Source organism: Pseudonaja textilis, chromosome 1 (genome assembly GCF_049901715.1).
Source record: "Pseudonaja textilis isolate UNSWEBS1 chromosome 1, rPseTex1.2, whole genome shotgun sequence".
In the NCBI taxonomy this organism is placed as follows: domain Eukaryota; kingdom Metazoa; phylum Chordata; class Lepidosauria; order Squamata; family Elapidae; genus Pseudonaja; species Pseudonaja textilis.
In genome coordinates this window covers 42550821-42574667 of record NC_141990.1, presented here as the reverse complement: position 1 = coordinate 42574667, position 23847 = coordinate 42550821, and the positions used below count along the sequence as shown (strand labels likewise).

Below are 23847 nucleotides of genomic sequence, written 5' to 3'. Positions count from 1 at the left end.
GATTGATTCTGACTGAAGTTAAATTTCTGCAGCGCGTGTTATGGAAACATTTTCCCCCAACGATCTGAAATTCTACGCTGACCAAACTTTTAATGACCCGCATTTTACAAATCCCTCAGTGCGGTAGTAACAAATGAGGGATTTATAGCACGTTAGTAACTTTGGGCGAGGGAGCAGGCACGATTACGGGCTATGTAAAAACAAAAACAAAAACAAAACAAAAAGTAAGCCCCGCGATTTCCCTGCTGGCGACCAGAAAAGATTTCTCTTGCCAATGAACTGCAATTCCCATAAAGCTCCGCTCGCAGGTTAGGCGCTGTTGCCATGGCGATCTGGGAGTTAGATATCAAGGCCTAAACTTCTCGACGCCGTTTTTGATGAAGTTGAGAAGAGATGCCTGGGTCCAGGTAAACAGAAGACCTACTGGGTTGGGTTTTCCTTCGTGGGGACCCGTGACGTGTTACACGGGCTATTTCTGCTCTGGGGAGACTTGTTTGTCCGGCGCCCTAGATCAATAATCCCCCGGATTATTTTGCATTCCGCGTCAATTTTCGATAGAAAGTGTCCGGAAAGGATCCAGATTTTTGAAGGACCGTAACCCCATCCCTCCTCGCTGCCCCAGCGAGAGAGAAAGCGATGGCAAGTATGATTCTGAGGCGTCATTGCCATGGTTATCGCGGAATAGATCGAGGCCTAAAAATCCCCGCCGTTTGTTGACAAAAGTTGCCACTTTCGCTCGCTTTCTTTCTCGGAGGGAGAGTGAAGCTCGCTGGGCCGCTGTTCGTCCCTGCGCCAGCGGGCAAGGGTGCGGTTGGCAAAAGAGGCATCTCGACGGCGCACAACTCTTTTGTCTCGGGGCGGCGACAGGGCCCACAAATGCATTTTTTTAAATATTTTCCCGGGCTAAAAGTGAACGGGCGGTGGCGGGGCTGCGCGATCACTGAGTGGGGTCCCACCCTCGGGATCTAAAGTGGGCGAAAAAGTTGATCCAAACGGTCAGAGGCGCAAAGCGTGAAAATGGAGGCGACCGGTAGCAGTGCAGTCTGCCTTCCCGCTCTGCTGCTCGTAAGACGCGGACTCGCACAGACAGCAAGCCAACTCGGCGATCCAACTGTAATCGGATCCAGGTTCCCCTCCCCCACCCCTGCATATGTAGTCCTCGACTTACGACCACAATAGACGCCCCCCCCCCCCCAACGTTTCTATTGTTAAGTGAGACATTTGTTAAGTGAGTTTTGCCCCATTTTACAACCTTTCTTGCTACGGTTGTTAAGTGAATCACTGCAGTTGATAAGATAATCTGGTTTCCCCATTGACTTTTTCTGGTCTGAAGGTCGCAAAAGGGGATCACATGACCTTGGGACACAGCAGTGGTCATAAATACATGAAAGTTGCGAAGCATCTGAATTTTGATTACATGATCATAACTGAAAAATGGTCATAAGTCACTTTTTTCAGTGCTTTTGAAATTTTGAATGGTCACTAAGTGAACTGTTGTAAGTCAAGGACTACCTGTAATTAAACTCAAGGAAAAGGATCTCATCACCATACATGGGTTTGTTAGCCAAGTGGCCACTGTGCTCTTGGCAACTGAAAAGATATACTTACTTATGGGAAGGGAAGAAGATATGCTGTCAAGGAATTTGGGGCAAACACACATGCACTTGAAATTGAATGAAACTCAAATATGATCTTATTAGCAGGAGTTACAGGTAATCCTCAACTTACAACAGTTCATTGAGTGACCATTTAAAGTTACAATGGCACTGAAAAAAGTGACCGTTTTTCACTCTTGCGACCATTGCAGCATCTCCATGGTCATGTGAAAATTCAGGCGCTTAGCAACTGACTTGTATTTATGAGGTCATTATGAGGTCATTGTCCTGAGGTCATGTGATCACCTTTTGCAATATTTTGATAAGCAAAGTCAATGGGGAATCTGGATTCACTTAACAACTGTGCTGCTAATTTAGCTGCAACAATTCACTTAACAAACTGCAAGAAAAGTCATCATATGAGACAAAATTCACTTTACAAACGTCTTGCTTGGCAACATACTGGGTTCAACTGTGTTCGTAAATCAAGCACTACCTGTATCTGCTAATGAGGTGAGGAGGAAGCCCTCACAGAAATCAGTGGCAAACCAGTTCCATGCTGTTGCCATAATAACTACCTGGACAACAGCGAATATAGAAAGTCTACACAACCCTGTTAAAATGTCAGGTTTTTCCATTTAAAAAAAATCAGACCAAGATAAATCAATTCAGCATGTTTTCAGTCTTTAAAATAGCACATGTTGTTGTTTTTATCCATTTAATTGTGACTCTTGGTGACTTTATAGGCAAGTGTTCTCCATGCTAATATCACACATAAGCTATACAATTCAATTGAAAAACAAACTGAAATCATTTAGGGAGAAAAAATAAAAAACATACACTGCTCAAAAAAATAAAGGGAACACTTAAACAACAACTTTCCGGCTGTAAATATTCTACACTGCTCAAAAAAATAAAGGGAACACTTAAACAACACAGTGTAACTCCAAGTCAATCACACTTCTGTGAAATCAAACTGTCCACTTAGGTAGCAACACTGATTGACAATCAATTTCACATGCTGTTGTGCAAATGGAATAGACAACAGGTGGAAAGCAGAGGCTGTTAGCAAGACATCCCCAATAAAGGAGTGGTTCTGCAGGTGGTGACCACAGACCACTTCTCAGTTCCTATGCTTTCTGGCTGATGGTTTGGTCACTTTTGAATGCTGGTGGTGCTTTCACTCTAGTGGTACCATAAGATGGAGTCTACAACCCACACAAGTGGCTCAGGTAGTGCAGCTCATCCAGGATGGCACATCAATGCGAGCTGTGGCAAGAAGGTTTGCTGTGTCTGTCAGCGTAGTGTCCAGAGCATGGAGGCGCTACCAGGAGATAGGCCAGTACATCAGGAGACATGAAGGAGTCCATAGGAGAGCAACAACCCAGCATCAGGATCGCTACCACTGCCTTTATGCAAGGAGGGACAGGAGGAGCACTGCCAGAACCCTGCAAAATGACCTCCAGCAGGCCACAAATGTGCATGTAGCTGCTCAAACGGTCAGGAACAAACTCCATGAGGGTGGTATGGAGAGCCCGATGTCCACAGGTGGGGGTGCAGGATGTTTGGCATTTGCCAGAGAACACCAAGATTGGCAAATTCGCCACTGGCACCCTGTGCTCTTCACAGATGAAAGCAGGTTCACACTGAGCACATGTGACAGTCATGACAGGGTCTGGAGACACCTTGGAGAACCTTCTGCTGCCTGCAACATCCTCCAGCATGACCGGTTTGGCAGTGGGTCAGTAATGGTGTGGGGTGACATTTCTTTAGGGGGCCGCACAGCCTTCCATGTGCTCGCCAGAGGTAACCTGACTGCCATTAGGTACCGAGATGAGATCCTCAGACCCCTTGTAAGACCATACGCTGGTGAGGTTGGCCCTGGGTTCCTCCTAATGCAAGACAGTGCTAAATCTCATGTGGCTGGAGTGTGTCAGTAGTTCCTGCAAGATGAAGGCATTGATGCTATGGACTGGCCCGTCCATTCCCCAGACCTGAATCCAATTGGGCACATCTGGGACATCATGTCTTGCTTCATCCACCAATACCACATTGCACCACAGACTGTCCAGGAGTTGGGGGATGCTTTAGTCCAGGTGTGGGATGAAATCCCTCAGGAGACCATCTGCCACCTCATCAGGAGCATGCCCAGGCGTTGTAGGGAGGTCATACAGGCACATGGAGGCCACACACTCCAAATCCAGAGCTCCATGGGTTGCTAAATTTGATTTCCATTGATAATTTTTGTGTGATTTTGTTGTCAGCACATTCAATGAACAAAGTATTTAATAAGAATATTTCATTCATTCAGATCTAGGATGTCTTATTTTTGGGTCCCCTTTATTTTTTTGAGCCGTTTATTAACATAGTTGCATAAGATGCATACCCTTAAATTAATATTTTGTTGAAGCACTTGTTTTATGACAGCATTCAGTCTTGGGTAGAAGTCTGGCATATGGCATATCTTGCCTTGGGAATTCTTCCAGAAGTGCTCCAAATTGCAAGGTCATCTCCTATACACAGCCTTCTTCAAGTCATCCCCACAGACTTTCTATAGGATTCAGGTCTGGGCTTCTTTTACATCTCAAAAACCTGGCATTTTAACAGGGGTATGTAGACTTTGTATATCCATGAAGTCACAAGGATGAAGGTTAAAAGAGTGTTTACTTTTATGACCACCATGGTGGAGTACAGATCAGTGCATACTTCTTAGAATGAAGTCCTACTGAATTCAGTCTCATTTATAGTGATTCCGAAGGCAAGATGTGCCATGCTGATAGGCTTTTACCCCAAAAGACTGAATGCTGTTATAAAAACAAGCGCTTCGACAAAGTATTAGTTTAAGAGTGTGCATTTTAACACAACCATGTTATTGTTTATGAACTCTAAATTGACCCAAAATGTAATCTGTTCTCTACACAAGGCCTAAAACTAAATAAAGAATCCAATTAACTGAATCAAAAGCATTCTTCTTGTTCTTTTATTTATTGAGGAAAAACTATCATGTATAGTCATTTATCATTTATAAATGTCAATTAGCCAGTAACTCCTTGTGAGTTAGTGATCAGTAAAAAGGCATTCCTGCCTTTATCTTACAGTAATGTATTAATGTGAAAACAGAGAAAACTGAGTGCCGGTCTGTACAGTTTAGAATTCAAGTTTCACAAACTACTCCCGTGCATTTTAATGATTTTAATGACTCTTGGTGCTATTCTGATTGTAATGTAAGTAGAGCCAGTAATCTATATCATAACCAATAAATATACATAATTTTAATTTAAAAATATGCAAGTATTTAGTATTTATTAGCGTTCCCAATTTCAGTGAAGAAAGAAAAGAAATGTTTGTCAAAGAAGCTCCTTAAATGAATTTTTTGTTTTTGTGTGTGTGCCTTTGAATCAGTGTTGACATCTGATGACTGCTTGACAAAGCTTTTTGGTGAAGTTATGCCTAAAGTAGAACTAGAATTTACAATCCCCTAGTTTCTAGTCTGATGCTTAACTACTAATTCAGAACCAGCTTCCTTAACTGCAATTACTGGGACATTATTCTGTTTTAAGATATTTGTATTTTGTTTTCTTTACTAGTGACACTATATGGGATATTGCTAAAGCAGAAATTGAGAAAACAGAAAACAGTGAAGATGACAGAGATCCTCTAGAATGTTGTGAAAGATCGTTGTTCTTTTTAGGAAATAAAAATGGGGTAATGATCAGTATTCCACTTTTATTTAAGCAGAATATTTTTTGTTTTAAATATATAATAAAACAATTGATCCTCCTTTAGCAATGAACTTGTTTAGCAACCTTTCACAGTTACTACAGTGGTGAAAAAGTAACCTTGCGACCAATTTTTGTATTTTGCTTTATGTAGGCTCATAAAGCAAAGGAAAGCTAAAATAAAATTGTAAAATTGTGATGTTGCTTAGTGATTGCTTAGTGATCAATTAGCTTAACAACTAAGTTTCCAGTCTTAATAGTGGTTGCAAAATACTATTTCTTACTGCTATGTTCTTGTGACAATGATTGCCTCCTATATATAACTTTATCCAGCCCATATCTGCAAATATGTTGGGATACAGTTCCCAGTTTTAAAGATTTTACATTGTGGGAGGTGTGTGAATAGTTTTGATAGATATCAGATTGGAGAAGACTGGCCTAGTGAACAAACTTAAACTTGAACTGCTGATATATTCTGCTATATCTCAGTAAGCAAATATATTAATATATAAATGACTGATAGAATTGACAATTCTGAACATACTAACTAAAAATAAGTATAATCACTCAATGGGCCTTATTTTTTAAATAAGGATACCCAGAATGAATGGAATCAGTATTATAAAATAAAGGTTACTCTAAAATCTAAGCAATCATGTATTTATTTTTATAGAAATGCAAGAACAACACATCATAAACAGATTGTTTTCTCCAACAGTTTAATCCTTATAGAATAAAGTAACAAATTATGTATTGAAGTTTATATATATTACATGCATTCTTTTTTATTTCCATCTCATCAGTTTAAACCATTTCTTGTAGAAACACATTATTTGGTTAACCTTCTATATGCAATTACCAATGATTCCTCACACGAAGGTAATTGGTAGACAGATAGCTACTGTCATGCTTGCATTTAAGTGCCCTGTTGTTATTATTAACACTGTCATTTCCAATACTTTGAACAATTAACTGTAATAATACCAGCACAGCTACATTCTGATAGAAAGTTGAAGCTAACTTTCCAATAATCACATGACATATAATTGGCTAAGTTTGTAATTTTCAAATATTTTCTTAAAAAATATTTGAAGAATACTTTACAGCATGTAGGATGATACAATATGTATGCATCATTGACATTTCAATAGCATTCTTTGTTTTTAATTTCTAGGGTAAGACTAGTATTATATTGAGGTGCCTTGACAGGTATGTGTTTAAACTTTGAAAAGTATTTCATGTTTTCAAAGTATTTATCAACAATATCTTTATAGGAATAGAATATATTAAATTATTTTCAAACAATACATCTAGAAATCATATAAAGAGCACTGTATAGTTAATATCAGATCAGATGTGTTTGTGCACAAGTGTTATAGGACTTGTCACTTACATTTAACATACATCTACCTAGTGTTATGATTTGTTTTAGATCCCTCAGAGCTTTATCAAAAACTCAGAATGTATTCCCATTTCCCACTTGCTTTGAACCTTATATTTTCTGATTTCCAGCAAATTAGTTATATCAATCTGTGCTTTAAAATAACCAATAGCTTTTGTGGCATTTTAAGCACTAACATATTTATGAAATCAATATATCTTGCAAGAACCGTAAGAGATTTGACTATTTTTTGAAACATTGCTTTTTTATTATTGAATTGTTGATGATATCAAATAGTACTATTAGTTCTTTAGTGGCCAAAGACATTGTATTGGCAAATTATTTCTGCTATATATTCATTTCGCCAAATTTTCTACTATAAATATAAAAAGTAAACATTCCTAAATATACATATTTAACTCCTTATGATTCCTTAAGTTTCTATTCGGCTTTATTAGATCTTTGTTCTTATTGCATCGTTATTAGGAATAATCTACTGGAAATTGTAATAGTTTTTAATTTAATTATTTCATAGAGATTTCATTCCAATGTAGTCATTAGAAATGTTTTCCCCAGCCAGTTTTTCTTCTGTAGAATGTAAGTGGAAAGTTTTATGCAAACTACTTGTTTTTATAATATTTATAACATAATATTATAATTTTACTTAACCAGTAACTTTGCAAATTTAGTGGGTGGGATATCCTATTTTTTTAGGGATGAAGTTCCAAAACCAACCCTAGCTTTGGAATATACTTTTGGAAGAAGAGCAAAGGGGCATAATACAGTAAGTATATTGATATGGTAAATTTTTCTGTGAATGCTGTTGTATTAATCTTTAGGGTTTGAGAATTACAGTATGATGTCTAGTGAGCAGTGCATTACATCTTATATCACAAACGTTATGAGCACTATCCAGTGAAAGCTTTTGGCTACTTTACATTAATATTGTAATGAGCTTTGAAAAAATGTATTTTCAGTATATTACTTTGCAGTGCTTGGAAACAGTATTATGTACTTGCATCATAAGCCTTTGTAAGTCGATTTGTAGTTCTCTTTTTGACCATATTTCAATTGACAACAAATAGTGAAAATTGACAGCTATTGTCTGATATAATCATATGAGGTTCCCATGTCTGGAAAGTATTGCCTCAATGCAGATTTAGAGTTAGTAGCCTAATTGTTTCTTTCTGCCTTATAAGTAAATGAATATACAGTATAGATTGCAGTGTATCTATATCATCTCTCAATGAAAATATAGTTATTTCCAATAAAGTAAATAAATTGATTCCCACTTTTACATTATATTTCTTGTATTCATCTGCCCATATTAGTTTCTTCTTGTTTTTGTCTTATCTATTTTTTGCATTTTTAAGTCAAATTTTCAATCGTTGTACATTTAATCAACTGTTTCTGTTTTGTCTTCTTTTATTTTTAGTCTGTGAAGTAGATTTGTTATTTGACAAACCCTGAATGCTTTTCTGGCAGTTCTCTTTGTCATCAACATCACAAAATATGTAGTGGCACAATTTTCAATTTCAATAAATCTCCAAAGAAAAAGAAGGAGATGCCAGAGTCATCCTTGTCTTCTATTATAATGTGATAAACATACCCAGCTACCTCAGGAATCAGATAAAAAGTCTGCTAATTCTAGAACAAAGTCTTCTCATAGGACTAGTGAAGTAATATTTTAGCTTTCTGATTCTCATATTAGCTACATATGAAGAAGGAATATATTTGTTACTTCACTTCCTCTACTTTCTAATGCTACATATGCCAGCAACAATATGTTTTCTGTTAAGTAGGTTCCAGATGAACTTAGGTAGTTTAAAGTTAGCTGGAAACATTCTCCGTCTTTCTTGGCAATAAAGCAGTTTTATCAAGAATGGTGGGGTTTCTAAGGCTTATTTATAGTGCTATTAAAGTATATTGTAAAGTATATTGCAATCTATATCTAGTAATCATAGGTTTTGGAATATTTATATTTAATTGAAGACTCTTTGGATAGAACTAAAAATGTCTTGGGTTTTATGTATCTTACTGAATCTCATCATTTTTGACACCTGAGAAATTATGTAATTGAAAACACAGCTATATAAAATTTTACAATGCTACTAATTCATCAAGACATTACAATGTGAAGGTTTTTTCCTATTACATTTTCAGCCTAAAGATATTGCTCACTTTTGGGAATTAGGTGGTGGAACTTCATTGTTGGATTTAATCCCTATACCAATAATGACAGTTAACATAAGGTAAGCAATGAAAATCAAAAATAATTTCATTTTACAGAAAGTATTTCTGCCAATGTTAGAATTGGAGAGTTGTATAGTCAATCCTGTCTAAATAGTGAGGTTCTAATATCATCAAAGGAGTCATCAATTTTTATTATAATACAGCTGACAATGCTAGTTTTAACTACTTGTGAGAGTAATTAAAAATGTAGTATGATTTATATTCTTAAATTGGAAAGAAGCTAATTTTTGTCCTTTGTCTTTCTGTCTTTGCCAAGTACTACTATTTTAGATACTCTTGGACCATTTGCTAATCCATAGTAACAGGTATTATCAATCCAACTAATAAAAAGCATAGTAAAGGATTCTGTAAAGTTTAAGTCATTTTCAAAGGAAAATGTATTCCTTAATGTTTAGGTAATCTGCTTAGACTTTGGGAAGGGATGTTTTGATTCATGTTAAAGTTCTCATGGGTAAAATATTAAGGTGATATCTAAAAACAATAAGATTTCTTTTTATAGGACATTTGCTGTTATTCTTGTCTTGGACCTTTCAAAACCAAATGAACTCTGGCCAACCATGGAGAGTCTTCTACAAGTCACTAGAAGGCATGTAGACAGAATTATATCAAAACTGGGACAAAACAATCCCAAAATAGCTACTGAAATTAAGCGGAAGATGTGGAACAATGTGCCAAAGGATCATCCTGTAAGAACTAGTATTTTATTCATATGTCACAATCTCATACAAGTTAATTGTTTTGAGAATCATAAACAATTCCTTTATATTTTCATGCATGAGTGAAAATTTATTAGATATAAAAGAAGTTATTCAATGGAAAATTATAGCAATTTAATGAAAATTTAGCAGGAATAGAAAGGAGATAAGGTTTCTTATGAGTTAGATATGTAATGCTATTGTTATGGCATGTTACAACAATCAGGAGATACAATTTTACAGAAGCACTTTGATATTGGTTTTATAATCTCCTTTTCAAATGAGGGTGATAACTTCTATACATTTTTGTTACCTGGCAAGGCAACTCAAGGAAGCTATGGTTTTAAGAAAAAAATGTAGTTCCAACAACCTTCAATACAACTCTATACTTTGCCCTTATTCAAGTGTCTATCACAAAGTCAGTGTCTTTTGATAACATGACAACTAATTAAATATGAATTTTTAGGGACGTTAATACCAGCCCTTGACACTCAGTTGGTAATTTGCTCTCTTGAAGAAAGTAAAATAGCTGTCATTGAAAATATACCTGGTGCTTTTGTCTTGTATAGAAGTTTTGCATATTCTATATGCTGAGTGAGGTCATTTCTCAGTGTGGGATTAAGTATCGTCACTATGCTGATGATACTCAATTGTAGATCTTTGCCCCAGGCCATTTATGTAATGTTGTCAAAGTGTTTTTTCAGTGTCTAGAGAATGTGTGTGTCTAGTTTTGACTAGCACTGAAAATAGAGATGTCAGTGTTACAATGCACGTATAAATCAATAGTGCAGCCACATCTGAAATAGTCCTGATAACTGCATCTCAAAAAATATATACAGAAGCTTCAGAAGAAGGCAGTTAAGATGATCAAAGGACAGGGCAATTTCCCTGTTGAGGAAGATTATGACATTTAGGACTTTTAGGGCTGAAAGGAGACAAAATGAGAGGAAATATTTTGAGGTATGCAAAATATGCATGGTGTGAATAGACAAGAAGAAGCTATATTCCTATTCCTGAATTACTAGAATCAGAGGGTATTCAATTTTGGAAGATTTGAGACAGACAAAATAAAAAAAAAAGTTGCACAAATAACTGAACACTGGAATTTGCTATCATGAGATATAGTGCTGATTATAAGTTTGGCTTTATTCAAAAATAAGGTATGGACCAGTTCATGAAAGTGATGGAGATCAGTGGCTGTTAGCTTGATGGAAGTATGATATGATCTGCTGTGAGACTATTAGGCTTCCTTGAGGAACTGACTGGCCACTGTGTGGACAGTGCTTGACTAGATGAACTAAAGATCTGATCCATCATAGTACTATATAAGTTCTTATGACAAATATATTTCTGTCTTGCTTCATTTATTACATTGATTCCAATTCACCAACACTCTGGAATGGGAAAAGGCTCAGCACCTTCCCATTTTGTCTATTATAAAAATTACACGTATACTGTAAGTGCAAAGGTAAAGTGTCCTGGGCAAAAGGAAATTCTTCCCACCAATCTCAGTACCTATTCAGTTTCTTCCAGTTTAGCTTCTGCTATTGTACAACTTCTTTCACATGTTTCAAAACAGTAGCACAAGCCACTAGTGAGTTACTGGCATGCCCATCTGATCACTGCAGATTAATTGCTATGCAGTCTTAAATTTTGTTTATTCAAAGCTTATATTGAGAAATGACAGTTCTCTATATAATATGGAGCTTTATTTTTTTCAGCGCATTGTCATTACATTTGCAATTGATAATACAGTACTGTTGTTTATTATTAGGATCGTGAGCTAATTGACCCATTTCCAATTCCACTAGTTATAATTGGAAGCAAATATGATCTATTTCATGTAAGTAATGCTCATTTAACTATGTACAGTTTGGTGTCACTATTATTTAGCTTTAGTAATTTGAACAGTTGGCCATTATTGGAAAAGTTCACCATATACATTGGAATATTTGTTAGGTTAATTTGTTTCTAGCAATAATAATAAATTTAAACATGTCCATGTATGTTTAGGATCATTTTCAATTTATTATACCAAAAGTTGATACAAATAATCCATCCCTATAATTCTGCTTTCAGCTATGCTGATAATTTAATAACAACACCCTGGTTACTTGCCACCTTTTAGAGAAATAATAATATGCTTTTGCTGATACTGAGGTGAAAGTAATATTTGATCTAATTTAAATAGTTATCCCTTAGTTTAGAAATATGTAATGTAACACTATTATATACTGTAAAATACCTGGGATGCTATTTATTTTTCTTAGGAATTTGATTCTGAGATGAAAAAAATAATATACAAGACACTTCGATTTGTTGCTCATTATTATGGTGCATCTTTAGCGGTATGTATGATTATATTTCAGGAGTACAATTCAGTTCATATATAATCCTTTTTTGCGTCTATTTGTTTCATCGAAAATATAAAACTTACTGTGTAGCAGGAATGAAAAAAGTAAATCTCACCTTAAAAAAAATATATTTTAAAACAGTCCTATAAAATATATGTATATAAATGTCAGATACAATTACATATACAATGCTACTTAATATTAAGCCTGCCTAGCTTGAAAAAGACATGTTGTAAGGGAACTTAAATGAATGAAAAGTTCAATTATTTGCCGGATGGAAACAATTGGCACATTTTATTTACAAAATATAAGACAATCAAAGGAGACATGAAAATAAGTTTGTGACACTATGGATAGTGTAGGTCTAAATCTAAAATATAGAAAGGTTATGGTTATTTTAAGTATTCTTCAGTAAAGAAAATTCTAATGTATTTTTTAAAAAATCATTTTTATGTTGCAATGAATTAGTTTTTTGTGTGTGAACACTTGATAGCTTTCGAATTAAATTACTGTATTGTAGTTATTATATTATTGTATTTGGATCTAATAGATATTTAATTGACCAACGAATCTTGGTGAACTGTATGAATCTGTTGGCATAGATACTTTATTTACAACATGCTTCAGAACCAATAAGTAAGATTCTCTTCTCTCTGATGTCACCTTTAAGTGTATTTCAGAGGTCCCTTCATGGCCAGGCCTTTTAAAAGTTACTGTTGAAACAGTCACATATTAATAGAGAAATATAAAACTACAAGAGTAGAAAAGGAAAAATAAATAAAAAGAAACAACAAATGTATACATTTGGCAATGTTGATGCAATTGTGTTGATACATTTATGTAAATAAATGATCACATAATATTAAGAATAGATAGATAGAATACTTTATTGGCCAAATGTGATTGGACACACAAGGATTTTGTCTTAATGTAAATACTCTCAGTATTCATTTTAAAAAAAGATACATTTGTCAAGAGTCGAGAATCATGAGGTATGACACTTGCTAGTCATAGGGTACAATTAGGCTGAAAAATAATGTTAGGAATGTAAGTCACCTAACAGCTATTTGGGTTGGAAATATATAAACCAGGATAGACATTTTAATACTGTATCTTTAAGAAAATGCAAAATCTGTAGTTGGGTGTGGTTTCTTAAATGGCCATAAGATGGAGCCAGAAACCTGGATTGTCTTAGTCTTAGTCTCACCATTACTTCGATTGACTGCTATTCTTGGATTTGATGTAAGTCTGATACTGAACTGTTTTTTGACACTGGACTTTGTTATTGGATTATCCCTGAATTGAAAACTGACTGACTTACCTGTGAATGACTTTGGACTGTGTTTGAACTTTGCTTAAACCTTTCTGGAAGTAAAAACCTACATTTACTGTACAGTGTATCTATGTGCTGTGTGTGTATTATTCAAACACTTCTCTCAAATACGTCTCCCTGTATGCGCTCATTCTCCTAACGGGAATTACCTCAACAAACAGCTTCTATCCCAGGACAGTAGCTCTTTTGAATTCTCCTGTATAGTGCAGTGTTGGTGTGGTGTCGGAGGTTTCCAGTTCAATGTGCGAAGGGTGAAGGATGTGTGTTTGTGTTTATTTTCATGGTCATGATCATGATGTGCCCTGAAGATGGTGTTTGATTTCGTTGTACAAGGTGCAATGACAATAAAGTAAACTAAACTAAACTAAAGCAATCAAATCATACTAGGAAACAGACAATATAAATCGTAAGTATACGAGCGGCAAAGTTACGGTCATACAATCACAAGTGGGAGGGGATGGGTGATAAGGAGTGATGATAAGATTAACAGTAATAGTAGTGCAGACTTTGTAATAGTTGAACAGAGTTGAGGGAATTATTTGTTTAGCAGAGTGATGGCTTTCGGGCAAAAACTGTCCTTGTGTCTAGTTCTGGTGTGCAGTGCTCTATAGCATCGTTTTGAGGGAAGGAGTTGAAACAGTTTATGTCCGGAATGTGAGGGGTCTATAAATATTTTCACAGCCGTCTTTTTGACTTGTGCAGTATACAGGTCCTCAATTGAAGGCAGGTTGGTAGTAGTTGTTTTTTCTGCAGTCCTAATTACTCTCTGAAGTTTGTCTGCCAGTTGAGTTGCAGAACCCAACCAGACAATTATAGAGGTGCAGATGATAGACTCAGTGATTCCTCCATAGAACTGTATCAGCAGCTCCTTGGGCAGTTTGAGCTTTCTGAGTTGGCGCAGAAAGAACATTATTTGTTGTGCTTTTTTGATTATGTTTTTGATGTTAGGTGTCCATTTTACATCATGTGATATAGTTGAACCTAGAAATTTGAAGGTCTCTACTGTTGATACGGTGTTGTCTAGTATTGTAAGAGGTGGTAGCATGGAAAGTACAAAGATTATAAATAGATTCATTTTAAATGGTTATAATGTGCCCTAGTTTTTGATTTAAAAGATTCAAATTGGAACTCTTCCATGCCCATAGAATGGGCAATAAATGAAGAAATTCAAACACATTTTTAGGTATATTGGAAAATATAGTTAAAAATGGAAAATAGATTTCATCAAAGCAAGCTACAATTGTTCTTCAAAATATTTTACCACCGTGTTGTTTTTTTAGCCATTGCAAAGTACAAACATACCATCATAAATGATTTTTATGATCAATTCTCCAAAATAAATCGATGGCAGGTTTATGCTATAAAGAATGCAAGCTCATTTATAGAATTCACATCTCAAATCCTCTTTCCATACATTTTCTGTGATTTTCAAGGGAACCTGTCACATATGCTATATTATTTTAATATATTAACATTAGGATAATGATTTTAAACATTTAGTATGTATTTTAAAAGGGATAATATTTAACTCTTTAAAGGAGATAGAGGTGAACCAGTCTTTAAATCTTATTTATGTTAAGAATAAATGAGTTCTTAAAATCTTAAAAGTATTATGTCTACATCAAAATGCAGGTATTCTTTGATTTACAACCACAATTTAGCCCCAGAATAATCTTGCCAAGAAATTTGTTAAGTGAATTTTTCCCATTTACAACTTTTCTTGCCATATTTATTAATTGAATTACTGCAGTTGTTAAATTAGTAACACTATTGTTAAGTGAACCTGGCTTCCCCGTTGACTTTGCTTGTCAGAAGGTCACAAAAGGTGATCACATGACCCCAGGACTCTGCAACTGTCATAAATATGAGTAAGTTGCCAAGCATCTGAATATAAATCACATGACCATAGGCTTGTTACAACGGACATAAGTGTGTAAAATGGTCATAACTCACTTTTTTCACTGTCATTGTAACTTTGAACAGTCACTAAATGAACTGTTGTAAGTTGAGTACAGGTCATAGAAATCGATGTATGTTTACATGTTAAAAGAGGGGCAAGTTTTGAGTGGGTATTTTATTATGTGAAGAATATAATCCAAATTGTTATGTTCTTCTCTCAGTTTACTAGCAAATCGGAAGCTCTGTGGTTGAAAACACGTGCACTTATTAACCATTTGGCCTTTGGTTTTGATAGAAGGTAAGTTATATCATTTTATACAAATGACAATCCTGTCCAAAATATTCAGTAAGTAAATGCAAACAGATTTTAAGGCAACTCTTCCATATGATCAAGGATTCTTGCTGTCAGAAATTAACCACCAATTAAATGTAAGAAATAAGCAAAGTTGCAAGTGCTGAAAAGGTTTTTAATTTAGCTTTTGTCTAGAGAATATTTTTGTGCTTTAAGTGAGCAAAGCATTTGTATCAAGTGGGCATTTGTTGAAAAAGTAGCACTATGCAATCCCAAGAAAACCATAGTTTATTTAAAGAGTTGTAGCAAGAATTTCATTTATGCCTTCACATATTTCAGAGTGCTTTTTGGAACTGAATATGAAGAATTGCATAGTCCTGTTCATACATGTTACAAATTAAACTCTTGAGCAATGTTTATAACTAATTTATTTTATTCCCATTTTTAAAGCAAATCCATGTCAGTGGATCCAAGTAAACCACTTTTTATTCCAGCAGGAATGGACTCTCTTAGTCAAATAGGTGGGTAGTGTTTTTTATAATTTGGTTGACTATAGTTGAGTTATTGCCCAGGCAGATTTAAGAATGTAGAGAGTACAGGAATGGAACAGACAAAAGAAAAGTGGTTCCGAAACATCAAAGAATGCATTTATGTATATCATTGAAGTAGATTGCAACGTTTTGAAAGATTCAAAAATCTCCTACAGTACTATTCTAATCATATAAATTACAATGTAATCCTCAGTGGTAGGATTCAAATTTTTTTAGTACTGGTTCTGCGGACGTAGCTAGGTGGGCATGGCCATGTGACTGGGTGGGCATGGCCCATTTTTGCCGCAGCAACCCCCCCTCATTTTTTTGGGCCTTCTGGGCCTCAGGCAAGCCTTCTGGGGCGGGTGACGTTTTTGCTCCCAGAAGGCATCCCTGGGGCTCAGGAAGGAAAAAAACCTGAGCATGGGGGGGAACGCAGCACCATCTCTGCACTCTGTTTTGGAGCCTCCTAGGCCTCAAGGAAGCCTCCTGGGGAGTGTTTTTGCTCCCAGGAAGCTTCCCTGGGGCTCAGGAAGGAAAAAAAAACGGAGCCTGGAGGGCCACGCAGCACCGCCCCTACGCTCCGTTTTGGGGCCTTCTGGGCCTCAGGGAAGCCTCCTGGGGGGGCGTTTTTGCTCCCAAGAAGCTTCCCTGGGGCTCAAGAAGGCAAAAAATGGGGTGGGGGTTGCTGCGACCCCCCTCCATTTTTTGCCTTCCTGGGCCTCAGAGAAGCCTCCTGGTTGAAGCAGTAAGACAGCGAGAGGAATCCCAGCACAGCTGATCATAAGAACAGCTGATTGTCGGGAGAGGGAAAAAAGAAATACTTTAAGGAGTGACTGGGCAGGGAAGAACGCAGTCAGCGATGTCGGGCATGCGCGCGATGTTGCGCATGCGCAATAAAGACTGATTGGGAAGGGAGGACAGCAACCGGGTCAGGGGTAGCCAGCCAGAAGTTACTACCGGTTTGGTGACCCTCACCAAATCCTTGCTGAATACCACCACTGGTAATCCTACAGATATCTATTCTGTCGTATTGGGTTCAGTAAGAATTATGCTCAGTCAGATGTATAACAGGTGTTAGCTGTGGTACAGCAATTTTAATGTTCCAAGTTGCCTGAGCCATCTGCATGTTCACTGGATGATTTGAATCAGTAACTGTCTCTCAGCCCAGCTTACTGTGTTTCCCCGAAAATAAGACCGGGTATTATATTAATTTTTGCTCCAAAAGGTTTATTTTCTGGTTAGATCTTATTTTTGGGGAAATACGGTACTAAATGTGTCTGTGTAACTGACAATCTTAACTGGAGCGTATTTTTTGGGTAGGGCTTATATTATGAGCATCCTGAAAAATCATGCTAGGGCTTATTTTTTGATTGGGTGTTATTTTGTGGGAAGCACAGTAGCCTGGGCTGAGAGAAAGTAACTGATTCAAATCATCCAGTGAACATTCAGATGGCAGGAGAAAACGGGAAGAGGGAGCAGATGGCAGGTGGCTTACTTCTGTTTTAAACTGCTGAGTGAATATTATTACAGATATTTTTAATAATTGTTAGGACCTCCTCCTGCTACTGATAGCGACATTGGAAAGTTGAATGCACAAACACCTTTGGATTTATGGAAAAAAGTTTTTGGAAAGATATTTCCCCCAAAGGTATGTTTATTTCTAATTTATATATTAGAATTATTATTAATTATTAATGATATATTAAATTACCTGTAAAAAAGGTAAAGGTTTCCCTCATACATACGTGCTAATAGTTTCCAGTTCTGGAGGGTGGTGCTCATCTCCGTTACAAAGCCAAAGAGCCAGCACTGTCCGAAGACATCTCCGTGGTCATGTGGCCAGGATGACTAAACACCAAAGATGCACGGAACGCTGTTACCTTCCCACCAAAGTGGTCTCTATTTTTCTACTTACAGTTTTACATGCTTTCGGACTGCTAGGTTGGCAGAAGCTGGGACAAGTAACGGGAGCTCACTCCATTATGTGGTGCTAGGGATTTGAACTGCTGACCTTTCTGATTGACAAGCTCAGCATCTTACCCACTGAGCCACCGCATCCCTTTTAAATTACTTGTAATTAACCCAAATTGTTAGTTATGTTCGTCACAGCTTGGACCAATAAAATATAACTGAATCCCTTTAAGAAAAAAGGAACTTAAGAATCCCTATGGAGACCCAGTCTTTTAGCTGATGTTCTATTAGCAATCAGCACTGCCTAGTTGCTACAACCATCATAGCCTAGGGCCTTCATCATAAATTGCCCTATATATGAATGAGCTGCAAAGGAAAAAACAGATACTCATATAGGAGTAACTTCACTGTTAACTGAATGCCTTCTTTCATTTTTCTTGAAATACTTCAGAGACAAAGCTGCTTTTCTGCCTATTACTGCATAACTCACATGTGGTGCACTTGAGCCACCTTCTAGCTCTATTAATAAGAGTTGCCTGAAACAACCCAGAGATGTTACAATTCTGGTGTCCTTGATGGACAAATCTGTATTCAGAGGTAGAAGGAAAGGGGAGCAGGCTCTAATTTGATTATTTTAGCAGCAAAAAATGGTACCTTCCCTCACAGCATTAGATAGTTCTGATTAGGATAGCAAATAGATTGGTAATAAAATAATAATAATGAAAACAATAACACATTATAATTAATCATAATATCAAAAAAGAGCCTTTCAACTAAAAAGTCCACAACAAATAATTAGCAGAGAAAAACGGGATACTTGGGCTGAAAATGTTCCTCTACGCTTGTTTAAGGGACATTTCAAAGCACATTTAAGTTAAGCAAGTAAATAGAATTACTTCTGGTAGTTTTTACTTTATATTTTCAGAAAGTTGACATTTTCAAAGAAGCTAGGGACCCAGCTCAGGATCCACAATATGCTGAATATGAAGTTGATGCCATGCGAAGTCAAAAAAATGAGGTATGTTGTTATGCTACTATTGTGGCCATATTTTCTATGATAAATCCTGGATAATTTATCTGGTGTTCCTCAACTGCTATATTTCCAAAACCAGTAAAGTTGAGCTTTTCTGGTCAGAGATCCTCTTTTAATCACAAAGATTTTTCCCCAAATCACTGTGAATAATAATTTCCTAATATAACCCACAACAATTTGAGTTACTATAGAAATAAAACAAAGATTTCTGGGTGAGGAATTGTGAGCTAGCATGTCTCCAAAGAAACAGCACAAATTTCACAACTGAAGGACTAACAAGGAGACCGGTCCCATGAAATCTCTCTGAGATATATTTATCATTGGATAGCTTAATATTAGTTTCTAGAAAATTGTTTATTTATATGCATATTAACCCAAATACATCTATGTAATTGTAATCCCTGTGAAAAGTCTGTCTCTTCCATTAAGGCAACAGAACCATAAACAAGAATACTCCATTCTGAAATCCACATTGGGTAAATAGTATGATAATACAGTCTGACATTTAGAATTGCTAGGCCATACCTTTCTTCCAAATCTTGCAAATTCTTGAATTTGTTTCTTGATGTCCTGATAGCCTGCCATTATTTGTCTATGCCATTCATTCAGTATCTTATTCTCAATAGGGATTAAAATAATTTGAAATAAAAATTTTAATCTTCGTAAAGTGTTCATTTTAATTGCTGTACTTCTTCCTAACCAAGACAAATTTTATTTCTTCTATTTAGAAATATCAAGTATGGTATGTTTCTGAATTGGGAAATAATAATTCTTGAATAGATTCGCCTTTTTTAGCGGTAAAACTAATGCCAGTTAGACAATTCACAAATTGCTTTCCATCTTCTGTCAAACTCCATATCAACACCTAAGTTTTCTCTTTAACATTTTCACCAATATATACAGTATATGTTTCATCAATCTTTTTAAGGAGGCTCTACAATTAACAATTGTTTTAAGGGTTTCTGCTTATTTATATGAAATAACAATGTCTATATGAGAATCTATTTGTATGAATAAATGTCAGATTTGATTTCAGTTTTTACAGAGGGATTATATAGTCTCCTAGCCTTGATTTGACTGTTTCTAGATCAATATCCTGGACTGTATTAGCATTAAATAAAACTAATTTTGTAAAAATAGGTCCGTATAACGTTTGTTAAAATCTTAAACAACTGCATATTTTCTATACAACTTTCTGAATTCTGAATTTCCACATTACATTTAAAGACCTAGCTTAACATAAATGCATCCTAGGGATCACATCATTAGTAGTGAATGAAATTATTATCATAACTGATATAATGTTTATTTGTAGAACTGAAATCATCTGCAATTAAATACATATTCTAGGATACTTCCACTAGATGACAAATAAATTTGGGATGACAGATTTAGGTCATTAATTGTGATCCTGGTTTGTGTATGAATATGTGTACATTCCACTGGATTCTGACTTTCATAGAGCTCAGTTTTGTTACTGAATTTATTTTGTCACTTAGAATAGAGCATTCAGTTTAATTGCTTGTCATATACATTCTTGCTTTTCATTCATTCAAAATGTGATTGGGTGCTGCTTTTATTAACAAAATAGGAAAAATAGGGTAGCAGTAAGATTAATTTTCAATATGATTTAATCTTTTTCCAGGAATTTCTTAGTTGTAGCATTCTTTTCTTTTAGAAAGATTGTTATCGTTATTGATGCCATTGAATGTTGCTACAGCTTTTGTTGCTGGTACTATTGCAGGAAAAAAAAATGGTAATAGACAAGTTTCTGTCAAAAGAAAATTATCTGCAGTTATTTCCCTAAAATTTCCATTTGAAGTTCAGTTATTATAAGATTATTGTAACATTTGAACTGGCTTTTATGAAAACATTTTGGGATTTTTATATTTCATTTGATTTTAAAAGCTGCCAGATAACCCTGAATACATCTGTAAGGAAACAATTCCCTAGCTCCATTCAGTTTTTAAATGCATTAGGATTTCCCATAATTATATGAAAATTGAGAGTGAAATGGCTGTTATCTTAAGAATAAGTATTAAATGCTTCAGAAAGCTAATCCCCCCCCCCCCGCCTTTTTGTAGTTCTTTGTTCCATACATTCTTTTAAAGATAAAGCATTTATAGAGAGAAGAGCATTTATGCTAAAGGTATACTGTCAAATATAATGCTTTGTATTCTGTTTCTTGGAGGTATTCGTGCATGGTAGCTTTTTAGGTTGTGCATTTTTCTCTGATCATTTCATGTTGCTCTTTGGACTCAGAATGCCTATCTATAGGGTTTTATATGCTTCTCATATTGCTGATGACATTAGGAACCACGCATTGGAAGCAGTACCAGGGATCTCTATTTCTAACCAAATCTTTCTCAAAGTCAAAGAAAAATCTGTCCTAGAATGAAACTTTTTGGACTTTTTTTTTTTGCATTGATGCTAAACTGCTATGCAAAAAGCCTGCCATTATTCTAGCATACAACACATGTCCATGTATAGCAGTTTACTTTTTTCTTATGGCTTTTTCATTCAGCACAGATGATTTTCCCCACAGTTCTTGATGATAATAGGGCTGGAATTGAATTTCGATGAAATTTGGTTGTAGTGACGATGAAGAGGCTCTGCTATAAGAAGATACTTAAAATTACAGAATTTGTGATTCTGTTTATTTCAGATTTTTTAATACAAATAATTTGATAGAATAAACCTATATTGTCAATGTTACGCACTTCAGAGATAGTGTGCAATAATTAATGTTGTTTATTTATATCATTATCAGACTATGATACTAGAAAGTAATTTTGGTAACCTTTACTTAAAATAAGGCAATTCCCCATTCCTAATCCTAACTCCCCAGAACAGTTTACAATCAGTTAACTCAGAATTAAGGCTTATTTGATCAGTGGAGATCATAACTGCAACATAATCCTTTTCCATTTGATAAAGAATTCAAACTATTCTTAGTCCTCAAATGGATGACAGTAGATTTAATTTCTGGCTACTTTAAAAACTAATTATAGCTCATTTGTTTAGTACTTAATGCAATTGTTGATATTTTTCAAGTTGTTTGCACAGTTGTTAGTATTCAAGTCACTTTCTGCTTGGCCTGATCAGATAAGTAAATAAGCATCTGGAGGACAAGAAGGGTCTGAAAATGTATGCACTCAATTTGAGAAGTTAATTAACAATTTTGCAAAATTTACAGAAAGATATGTGACAAACTAAAATAATGTATGAAATGCCCATAATTATGAAAAAATGTTTTCATTGTATTATGGTGATAAATAGTCTAGTCCACATTTGTACTTTTTCCATTTTGAAAATTCAAAATCAATTCACTTTTGAATTGTCAAGTTACTAAATACAAAGCTATTTCCAAGCCTCAGTATAGCCCTGGAAAAGGGCTCTTTTACTGCAAGTGGTTGGTTTGAGTGCTCTTACAGTAATATACTTCAGTAATTTTCTAGCAAACCTTGGAATTGGAATGGCATACAGAAACATTATGAAATTAAAAAATTTGCTTAATGTAAAAAAATGTACCTGAAAACTTATTTAACCATGACTTATTCTATGAACCACTTGTAGTTTCAAAGATGAAACTGTTACATTAAACTGAAGCACCAATTTGCCCAGTGAAGGTTATAAACAATCAGACACAAGAATGTTAGCAGTATGTAGATATTTGTAGAATACAAAGAGAAAGGATGGGTCTGATTCAATGTTTGCAGTAGAATATAAAATGAGATGCATTATTGGATTCATAATATTCACAAGCTGAAAAGTGCAATGCAGATGTTGAGATCTTGCAATTTAGTGTTTCAATCTATCCATTTCCCTTTCAGGAATTAGAACAGTACAAAAGAAATGCTGCTAAAACCTGGAAAGAAATAGAATTTGATTCTTGACTGAGAATTATTTACCTTTCATCCAGTTTTCAATTGAAACCTATATTTCAAATGTTTAAATGGATTCAAGTAAAGTTTTAAGACCTTTTTAATATATGACATCAGATCAGTTGTCTCCAGAAGAATTGAAAAGGTAAACCAATGGCAAATTGATGTCCTACTGCCCAGATGGCTATCATAGCCAGCCATTATATTGAAACCTTGCATATATATATATTATCTGTTGGGTACTTTGAAGCAAAAGGTTGAGTAAATAATTCCTGTAGTTGTATAACATTGTGGTTTGTTGTTTATCAGCTGAGCCATAAGCATCTATAACTTTTCCACGCATCAGAACATGCAATAAATTATACATTTTAAACTATTGGACAATGCAGTAGTCCAGAACTAACACATTAAGTTCTGTTACTTGCAGGCTGTTTTTGTTTAAATTGAGGAATGCATAAATTTTATTGATCTTAGCGAAAGTATACTTGAAAATACAGAAATTCATATTTATGTTTTCACACAGCAGTGGCTTAGGCCAATTTAAACTGCATTGAAAAGTGTTTACATTTTAAATAAAATTTTCAGTAGAAGATAAGTTGTACATATAAGGATTTTTCATGCATATATAAGTATATATATATGACATTTTTATGTAACAAGTTCAATAAAAAATAACTCCAATTCATTTCAGTTGTCCATGCCTAATCTTATTGCTAACTGGTTTGTAAGATACAACTAACATTAATTACAGCAATCCACTTCGTCTTTTCAATACGAGTAGTCCTCGGTTAGTGACTATTTGTTCAGCTATCATTTGAAGTTATGACAGTGCTGAAATTGTCCTCGAAATTGCAGCTTGTCCTCGAAATTGCAGTCATCTTTTGAAGCATCCCCATGGTCACATGATCACAATTCAGGCACTTGGCAACTAACTCACAATTATGATGGTCACAGCATCTTGCAGT

The 23847-nt window shown here is 35.4% G+C and overlaps 1 protein-coding gene across 3 annotated transcripts; it reads left to right on the top strand.

The window, feature by feature from the left end:
• Positions 1 to 270: 270 nt before the first annotated feature.
• DYNC2LI1 (dynein cytoplasmic 2 light intermediate chain 1) lies at positions 271 to 23567 on the top strand. 3 transcript variants are annotated; one of them, XR_015743438.1, is made up of 14 exons: positions 271 to 407; positions 5183 to 5300; positions 6489 to 6523; positions 7410 to 7479; positions 8859 to 8947; positions 9448 to 9634; positions 11418 to 11486; positions 11914 to 11991; positions 15451 to 15527; positions 15972 to 16042; positions 17605 to 17702; positions 18891 to 18983; positions 22832 to 23065; positions 23280 to 23567. XR_015743438.1 is itself a non-coding variant. In XM_026695836.2 (13 exons), exons 1-13 carry the CDS (start codon positions 394 to 396, stop codon positions 22892 to 22894), a joined length of 1062 nt encoding a protein of 353 aa, XP_026551621.1. In that variant the 5' UTR covers positions 271 to 393; the 3' UTR covers positions 22895 to 23567. The 3 variants fall into 3 exon arrangements, 2 of the variants coding, with proteins under 2 accessions (XP_026551621.1, XP_087788606.1); XM_026695836.2 differs by having other exon boundaries at positions 22832 to 23567; XM_087932480.1 differs by lacking the exons at positions 271 to 407; positions 5183 to 5300 and adding an exon at positions 6139 to 6193 and having other exon boundaries at positions 22832 to 23567.
• The last annotated feature ends 280 nt before the right edge of the window (positions 23568 to 23847 follow it).